Raw genomic sequence first — 9,907 nt, 5'->3', positions numbered from 1 at the left:
GATGGTTGCCGTCGGTTGTGTGCACGACGACTCCGTTATTTGATGCGGCGGCTTACCTAGGTATCCGGCGATCCAAAGTAATCACGACTGGTGCCGTGGGCTAGGAATCTGGCGGCGCATGTTATCACGGGTAGCGCTGCTTCTCGCGATCCAAAGTGATCACGTACTGGATTCGTGGGACGTACCTTAACGCCGCTCGGTGTGGAGAGGGGGGAGGATCCATGGGCGATCAGAGGTCGTTGGCGTCGGTTGTGTGCACGATCTGAACGCCTTCGGTTGGGGCGCTCTCCGGTTGGTGTAGTTTATTTAACATCCGTGATCATGCGCTAGGTGTTGTATATGTCAGCATTGATAATGTTTGCACATGTGATGATACATATTAATTGTTGTAGGAAATGGCGGACGATGAGTTAACTGATATGATGTATGACATGGAGTTTGGAGAACTGATGAAAGACTGGATAGAAGATTGGTCAGATGATGAAAATTCAGATCGTGGAGATAGGTCAGAGAATGGGAACGTATTGGAAGATCTTAATGTGAGTGGCATTATCATGTTGTAATTTTTTGGTGGCATCCGACAATATTATATTTTGAAAATTTATAGATGGATGAACATGATGATGGTCAGGAAAACAATGAGCATGATGATGGTGAGGAAAACAACTCGGAGATCTCGAATGAAGATTACATTAGTCAGGTATGGAAGTGGAATTTTTTGTTGGCATGCATGCAAATTAAATTAATCCTGGAATATTATATGATAAGTACTTATGTATTTGTGTTATATTTTTCAGCTCATTTCCGAATGTCATAATGCGTACGACTATTACGGTGAATCCGATGCGGAGACAGGCCTTGATGTCGAATCATTAGCTGCATCTGATTCTGGGGAGTCGCAATCGTCGGTCATCATGAGTGAGGTATGTATGTAATCAATGTTGTATGGAAGTAATGTTATACCATAGAAAACTGTTTTCATGGCTATGTTATGATTGTGTAGGTGACAGAAGTTGAGGGTAAAAAGAATGTCCAAGATACTGCTAGTGCAGATGATAAGAGGGATATGTTCATGCAGATAATACAAATGACTTTTACGTCTCACGAGGCTGCGTATGATTTCTACAACAACTATGCTAGAGATAATGGTTTCAGCATTAGAAAGAATAGGGTCAGGTATAGCAAAACCGAGTCACGTCATATGCGTTATAGGCGGTTTGTTTGTTCCAGACAAGGAAAATGTGACAGCAGGTTGCTAACCGAGGAAGGACACAGCCGTAGGCTCAGACCCGAGACACGCTGCCACTGCGAAGCGCACCTGACCGTGAAGCTTGACCAAAAGCGTGGGGTTTGGTATGTTGATAGTTTTGAGGACAAGCATAGCCATATCTTGGCAGGACCGGACGAGGTACCTTTTCTTTGGTCCCACAGAAAAATCAAAGAGTACCAGAAGCATGAGATAATGTCCATGGGAGCTGCAGGGATTAGAATTCACGACATGATGGATTGCTTCATCAGCAAACGTGTATGGTACGGCGGTGTTGGTTTTACCAGGCGTGAAATATACAACCTTTGCGCCAGGGAGAAGAGGAAGCTGCTTTCAAAAGGTGATGCTGCCACAGTCATAGGCATCATGGTCAGTAGGAAACAGAGGGATCCTAGCTTCTTTTTCGAGTACAAGCTAGACAAGGAAGGACATATGAATAGGATGTTCTGGTGTGACTCCCAGTCTCGTCATGACTATGAGGACTTCGGCGACGTGCTTGTATTTGACAGCACGTACAAGATGAACCGGTATGGTATGCCATTCATACCCTTTGTTGGTCTTAACAATCACCGGAAGACCACTGTTTTTGCTTATGCCATAGTTTCGGACGAGACCGAAGAGACATATGTGTGGCTGCTGGAGACTTTTTTGAGGTCCATGTGTCAAAAGATGCCTATGAGTGTTATCACGGATGCCGACGCTGCGATGATCAAGGCAATTCGCCAAGTCTTGCCAGACGTGTGGCACCGTATATGTACGTGGCATATAGAAAAAAATATGAAGATTCACCTCAGTCACAAGTCCTTGAAGGATTTCCGAACTCTGCTGTACTACAGCACGTCCACCGCCACGTTTGAGGAGAGATGGCACGCGTTTTCCAAAAGATGGCAGTCGGAAAAAATAGTAACATGGTTGAGACGGATGTATAAGAAGAGGAGACTGTGGGCCGCGGCTTATCTGACAGAGGGTTTTTGGCTTGGCATGAAAAGCAACCAGAGGAGTGAAAGTCTAAACTCATGCCTTCACCTCCACCTAGACGGTGAAATGACCCTGGTGGATATGATTTTGCACTATGAGAACGCCGTTGTGCGTATCTGTGAGAATGAGGCACGAGATGATTGCACGGCCTCACAGAGTTTACCGGTGCCAGTTACTAGCTCGAGGGAACTTGAGATAGCTGCTTCTCACGTCTTCACTCCAGCAAACTTCTATATGTTGCAAGCTGATCTTAGGAAAATTGGTGGCATGAAGATTGTAGAAATAAAGCTCGGAGACGGATCACAGCAGTACATCGTGGCCTGGAAGAATAACCGGAAGAGCCGTTTTTGGGTGGAGTACACTCTAGTAAATTCCGCAGAAACTATAAGGTGCAGCTGCAAAAGAATGATTCGAAAGGGTCTACCTTGCAAGCACATATTCCATGTACTGAAGTACTTGAATATATCTGAAATACCAAAGTGTTTAGTTCTTGTGCGGTTCACGAAAGACGCAAGGTTGGGACTGCCCGCCAGGCGCACAAGCGATCTTTTGGGATTTGGATGGACTGGAGCAGCTGAAAGAATGAAATATAGCCAGGTCAGTGTGTTGGCTTCAGAAGCTATGCATGCAGCATGCAAACACCCAACTTTGTGGGATCAGTTACAGGAGAGTTTGAAGGCCGTGATAGCTAAGAGCCATGAGTATGATCAGCTAAAGGAAAATTTGAGTAAGAAAACGGCTGATCTTAGTACTTGTGCAATTGAATATGTAGATGATGGTGAAGGCAACATAGTTGAAGTTCATGATCCTATTAAAGTATCAACGAAAGGTGCAACTAAGGTAGATGAGAACCGCCCTATGTCGAAAAATGGTAGGCCACTTTCGTACGACGAGATCAGAATCAGGTGCGGCGCATGCAAATTGCTAGGGCACACTAAACGCAGCAAGAAATGCAAACTAAATAAGAAGTAAGTTTTTGTATGCATTGTAGGTTATAATTGTTTTTAACTTGTCATTCATTAGTTTTTCCTGTTATCGTGTGCAGAAGTGTGGTGGGCGAAGAAGAGTAGAACAGTTGCTAAAGTTATGTTAGGATGAATCCAGTGATCTAATAGTGAGGTGTTTACAATGTGTTACTGCATACATGATACATGATATATACTATTGCAACAGGCCAGTACCTTGAGATAGTGCTTGTAGCATATATGGACTAAACAGGAGGCGGTCACTAGGGACTTTAATCATGGAAAATGGATAGCATTTTAGCCATTGTAATGATGGCATCTTTTGTGTTGTCCACTGTAGTTATATTATATTAGAAAACTAGACGATACCTGGCATGTTGTTGCGGGAATGTTTTGCAATATATTCATAGAGAAATGGTTACATGTAACATGTATATGTTGTTGCGGGAATATTTTGTTTGCATGTTGTGGTGGACCTTTCTCCATACATGTTGAATGACGAGGTGGCAAACTTGCATGTTAAGAGAAATAGGTTAGTGGTGGCTAGTTGTTTAGATATAGAAGATGTAATTATGTGTGGTAATAATTAAATTTTTTTGACTCCTTTGGTTCACCACCATTTAGATATAGAAGATACCAGCTCACTTTGGTCTATAGTATAGACTTCGTACCAAAAACCCACCATTTTCCCCTTATAAAGAAAAGAAAAACCCACCATTTTATGGCTTGTAGTGTAACTCGGGCCGCTTGTCGCGATGACGTGGAGGGGGGGTGACGGATGCCGTAAGACGGCACGACACACGGCCGCTCCCGTTGCCGAGCCCATTGAACAATTTTTATTTTGATTACAGCCCGTTTAAATGGGCCGCGCTGGCCACCTGGTCGGGGCGGTTCTTCCCTCGCGATCTCCACGCGCGTTCTATCTATCCACTGCAACCGCCGCTGCCGCTGCCGCCACCAATCCACGTCTTGCCGCCGGTCACGTTACGCCATGGTTTCGTGGAGCGACGAGTCGAGCTCTTCTTCGGATGGCGAATCCATGACTAGCCTGCAGGTACGCTCCTACTATATAATCTCCAAATAGTGCTAGGCTTAGAGTTAGGGTTCTTCATTTCCGGTATTTAACGCAGGGCGTTGATTTGTGCATTATCTCTGTTGTTTCGTTTAGCTTCCTACGACTATCCCTTGCTATGAATGGAGTGGCATTGCTCACGATCTGTCTTCTCGTTGTCTGCATCGAGAACCTTGCGTCAGGCTAGTTGCTTTTGATTCCTTGGACACTGGCAGACGTTTTCTTGCCTGTGGTCAGAAGGTATGTTGTTCCGTACTATAAATATATGTTTAAATTACCTCGTGCTTGATTTACTTCGCGGTAATCCATTGTTCTGCCCAAAATTGCATACATTTCAATTAATTTGTGCATTTACAAAGTCCGTATTTATGTTTTTTTCACGGTCTAATATTTGTTTTAGCACATAATAGCATATACTTGTAGTTAATTGATCCATATATATATATATATATATATATATATATATATATGTATATATATGTATATCATTGCATGCTACATTTTGTGTTTATATGATTGAGACCATATTTTTAGTGCATTGCATGTAATTGTATTGCATTTGTGCATATATGATTGAGACCATATTTTTTCATACTGTAGGAAGAAGTGAAATGTAACTATGTGGAATGGGTAGACCTGGAGTGGTCAGTGGCTACGAAGTTCTGCCTGAGAGAACTGTGGAGCACGTATGACGAGAAGCTGAGACAGAATATTAAGAATGCTGAAGAAAAATGCATGTTAATTGGAGAAAAGAGGAGGACGGAGGAAGAGCTGAGATTTTTCAAAATGGACTTTTGCTAAACTGGTGGCTGATAAGGAGGATGCTCTCACGCAGTTGGGCAATGCAAGATTGTCACTTAGCGATCTCAAAGAGGAGCTGGAGAAGAATAAGATGGCAGATCATGGTTGTGCCAATCTACATCAGATCCTGAGGGTAAAGGCTGAGAAAGACCGGGACCGGGTGGTGCTAGAGAGAGACCAAGTGATGAGAGAGAGGGACCAGCTGAAGCAAAAGAAGAAAAAACTTGAGTATATTATTGCAGATTTTCTCAAACAGAAACATGGGTACGTTGATAAGATCAAGAAGCTGAAGGAGATTTGTGATGAATTTTAAGTATGTTCTGTGGTTTATTGTTGAACAGAATGATCAAGTCCTGTCTGCATTGTGGCCAGTTCATTTGTGTAAGGTCTAAGTATATTATATTAACCAATAAATTATATCACTTTCGAAATAGTTTGCCCTTGTTTGACCTGCATCCTAATGCAGGTTCTTGGCTAAGACTGAAATTATTTTGCTTCCACCGGAGCTCTAAATCGTACTGATCAAGGGGGCGAAATAGTAGTTGATCATGTGATTGATGGTGCTACTGATCCTAGTCTTCATGATGCAGAAAAGGAAAAGGCTAGCAAAACTGCAGCAAAAAAACTGTGCAACGAGATTTGAAGCAACACATAACGCCAAGGGAGTCTAGCGCAAGACACGAGGAAGATCCACCTGTGGACGCCGATCCCAAGAGATCCAGCGGCAATCATGCGCACGGGATCCCAGGCGGATCTGCCTACTCCACCAACCGCAGGATCCACGGGTGGCCCGTCTGCGTCCGACACGCGGGCTGTCTCCACCGAGCGGTCGGGCGGGACCGGACCTGGCGCGTCCCCCCGCGCCAACTGGCGCTCGTCGACTGGGTCGCCCGTGCTGGGACCGGATCTGTTGTTGTCTCGGGTGCGGGATCCCACACCGGATGGCACGACAGCCGAGGTTGATTCTCAGGCAAACAAAAAGGAATTTATCAACTTTTTTTCTTATTGTTGAATAATGCCAAATCAAATCAAAAAAATATGCAAAAGTAAAAAGGAAATGAATTACTCTTCCATGGAAGAAAAGAATGAACACAGTAGCAAAAAACATTAAGGTAGAACAAATGAAGGGAAGCAGAAATTTATCGGTACAAAACGTATAGTCTGACTGCATTACACATACACAAGTATGTGTGAGCGACCAAAAATCCACACAAAATCCATGGTATCGTGCTTATTACATGAATGATAGAAAATCAAAGTTGTCCATGCCGTGAAACGTGCTTCCGGACTTAAAACAAACAACTGAAACTAGAATCTTGAATCATGTATGATGTCTTCACGCCTTGCTTTTCTTTGCGATGTCGCAGATTTTGTTCTTCACACATTCGAGCGTGTTGGTAGGTGAGAGAACCAACTCGGCGATGAGACGCCTTCTCCTTGCATTAACCGTGCCCTGCAATTTTTAGAACAAGGTTTAATGAATAGAAGTTGGTATTATACGACAATTGTACAAGTGTACGAGCAGAGAGGACAAATTACCTGGGTAAAATCGGCGGTCCATCGATCCCCGTCCCAATGCTCCATAACTTCAATCACAAAAAGGCCACAAGAGTTCCTAATATATATGCAAACATTAGTCACCGTGCACACGAACATGTCTTTCGTAAGTAGAAAATGATGAACCATAACTCACCCGTCCTCTTGTAGTGGCATGTCGATCTGAGGTATGATAGGCCACTTAGTGACGTCTGGATATTTGCCAGGTGTAATACGGTTTGCCTCTTCCATATCAATTGCTATTGCTAGTCGCTATTTGAAAGAAAGTAGTAGTGAGAAACCATATGACATTTCATATGAAGAATGCTCAATGTCGGGGAGAGTACCAGTGCTTTCACAGTGTCGAGAGAGAACTCGAGAGGATAGAGCGAATCAAAAACTCGGAATTCTTTCTTGCGGTTGTGCATCACCACGGTGATCCAGTGTGTATTGCCGACGTTCAACGGGATAAACGACTGAAATGTGGAATACATTTGTAATCAGATGCAATTATGCTTGTTGAAATGAGTGTTAATGAACTAGTAAGAACATATCGTACCTTATCACGGACGGTATACTCGTCCAGAACCCTACGTACTGCTCCAGCTCTGCTCAGCGCACTATCCATGTTGTATTTCGATGGTTTAGGGTTGTCTCGTGCCTTAGCACGATCAACAAGGTATTTGGACCTCCAGGCTGGACAGAGGTGCCGATCATGACCAACGCGCAGAGCCAAATGTGTCTGATAAGCATCGATAATCTGCGTAAAATAATAGAACATTTTATTTTCATAGGTGACACATAGATTATGCACTTAAATAGCAGGACATGGTAATAGATCTTACGTCATGCGCCAGCCATGTATGCTCAAGTACATGTCGTATACTCTCCACAGTCACAGAGGTGCCACGTTCATTGTAGTAAACTCTTTTTGTCATATTCTTCTCACACCGAGCAGCTGCCTCCACAAACGCAACAGCAGCATCGATGAGTTCCGGTGTCAAATCGTCCTTAACAGAGCCTTCCATGTCATTGTCACTAAACAATGTTGCATGATAAATTACGAATGTCACGAACGGTGAGTACATGAAATGGTAGTAAATTAAGCACTCAGATAGCTACTAACGGTACCTCTAGTTGCGGTAGTGTTGCCGGATGGCTTAGTACCGCGAGCGCTTCGCTTGCCGGGCTTGTCAAGTTTAAAGGGGGATTCAAATTTCTTGGGAACAGTCCGTCGGCGCTTCCCGGATATAACATCATCTTCTTTTGCGGTTGCTGCAGACTTTTTCCCCTTGCTCTTACCCACCATCCTGTCGATAGAACTTGTAGAAATGTCAATGTCGGACGATTCTGCTCGAGGAGAACTACCTACAATCCAAGGGTTCTCCGGTGTTGCGCCGCACTCATCAGTAGGCTTCGTTGTCTTGTCAACATTTAACTTGGCAGGTGTTTTCTAGTTAACAAAAAAATAATGTGATAGGTTCAGTTAACGAAAATGAAGATGCATAATTGAGATAAATGAAGACAAATAAATGAAAACATACTTCCTCATCATCGTTGTTCTGGTTTACAACAGGCTCGTCAGGCTGTGTCAAATCAATCACCGGCTCTAGACCGTCAGAGTCATCCTTGTACACGAATTCTTTTTTTTTCTGGCGGACCATTCTCAAAGGAATCCACTTCTAGGTCAGCATCGTTGTTGCCGGAAGCCGCTGCAGCCGCTGGCTTGTACATCACACCATTTTGGTTCAACTTCTCTAACAATCTCTGCGTTACATAAAAAATATTAATTAATGTCGGCACGGTTTTGCAACTTCAAAAATGTTGTAAACATAGAATTAAGGGTGTGTCACCTCGGCTACTTGTTCTGGTATTTCCTTCATTTGGCTGCGTATGTAATCCATACACCGCTTCATGATGAGGTTCATCATCTCGTCCGCGTTTGAGGCTAACTTGGACTTCTTTGCCGCACCAACGGCGGGCTTCATTTTTGGCTTTTTTGGTTCGGGTACTTTGCGCTCCTGCGCCCTATACTCCTTGGTTATGTTGTCTTCAATCTGCATGTGAAATACAAGTATATGTGATCAATAAAAATATTAATACAACTAATTATGTTATATAAAAGTTAAGAAGTACCCAACGTAATGAATTACCTTGATGTTACCACGGCCACGGCCTTGGTCATAATCAAACTTGTCTCTCCTTGAGGCTGCAGCTTCAGTCCAATTCCTCATTAGAGGTTCCATGGACAAGCTAGGATTGAATGCGCATTCACCTTCCAGAGGCTGAACCTTCTCCCAGTACAGGTACTGCATGAATATGAAAAATTACAATTAGTACTATACAGCAGGTAAATTAGCAATCATATTATTTTTTTTGCAATGGTACAAGTCTGAAAGGTGTACCTGCAGGAGAGCTAATTTCCCTCTCGTCCATTGGCGGAGGTGTTTGCCTTTCCTCACGTTGCGAAGGCAGTCCAGCAGAACCCGGAGGGTGAATGCATTCCAATTAATCTTGGATATACGCTTCACATCGTCCACCAATGCGTAATATTGCTTTGGTACAGTCTTGCTCGACATGGGAGCAAGAACTGTTCCAAGCAACACGAGGACAACTCTCCGAAGGAAATCGTCGTCGGCAGATTTATTTTTTGTGATGTCCACAATCAGATCATCGATGACTATGTTACCTGTGGTCTTGCTCAGGAATTGAGGCGGCACTCGATCTTTAACATCCTCACCTTCCTCACCGAGAATACCTTCTGCCGACAGTCCGTGGTTCTCCAAGGCCAAGATGCACTCAACATCCACGGCACCGAGAGACACTTCGCCAACCAAGTCTTGTACAATGAATCTGCCCTTGCTAGGATCAAATATCTCAACCATGTACCGGATCAACAGTGTACGCATCTTCAGCGAAGGTATCTGAAGCATGCTACGGAGTGGTGTTTCGGCAAGTGCGGCCCGTTGACCGGAAGATAGACCGGCAATAAGTTTGCACCATTTTTCTACGGCGCAAACAATTTCTCCGTTGAGTTCATCCATCCTGTTAAAAAATATACTAGTACCATAAATTATGTAATCAACTTTTTTCCTAACATATTGTTGCATAAAACATAATAATGGAATACACTATCCCACAGTAGATAGAAAACTATACAACATAATTTATTCATACTGAAACATTCAGCAGAGACACGTGCAGCACATAAAATGACAGTTTAACAAGTACTTATTTAACCAATTAGTTTCATAATAAAAAGCAACATAATTTATCTAATCATTTATT

At 43.3% G+C, this 9,907-nt stretch overlaps 1 protein-coding gene and 1 long non-coding RNA gene across 2 annotated transcripts; one reads left to right on the top strand and one right to left on the bottom strand.

The window, feature by feature from the left end:
* Window positions 1–331: 331 nt before the first annotated feature.
* On the top strand, window positions 332–842 carry LOC123496902 (uncharacterized). Its single transcript, XR_012180956.1, has 3 exons — window positions 332–539; window positions 632–700; window positions 798–842. It is a non-coding gene; the product is annotated as an uncharacterized lncRNA (long non-coding RNA).
* A 5,577-nt stretch (window positions 843–6,419) lies between these two features.
* On the bottom strand, window positions 6,420–9,504 carry LOC120961851 (uncharacterized). The gene is made up of 12 exons (XM_073506438.1): window positions 9,025–9,504; window positions 8,773–8,928; window positions 8,473–8,676; window positions 8,281–8,386; window positions 8,164–8,228; window positions 7,903–8,072; window positions 7,465–7,657; window positions 7,179–7,379; window positions 6,967–7,095; window positions 6,777–6,892; window positions 6,623–6,698; window positions 6,420–6,536 (listed from the first exon to the last, which is right to left on the bottom strand). The coding sequence occupies exons 1-12, from the start codon at window positions 9,502–9,504 to the stop codon at window positions 6,420–6,422; spliced, it is 2,013 nt and encodes a 670-aa protein (XP_073362539.1).
* Window positions 9,505–9,907: the final 403 nt, after the last annotated feature.

This window comes from Aegilops tauschii, chromosome 1 (assembly GCF_002575655.3).
Source record: "Aegilops tauschii subsp. strangulata cultivar AL8/78 chromosome 1, Aet v6.0, whole genome shotgun sequence".
In the NCBI taxonomy this organism is placed as follows: domain Eukaryota; kingdom Viridiplantae; phylum Streptophyta; class Magnoliopsida; order Poales; family Poaceae; genus Aegilops; species Aegilops tauschii.
This window is presented reverse-complemented; position numbering and strand designations above follow the sequence as displayed.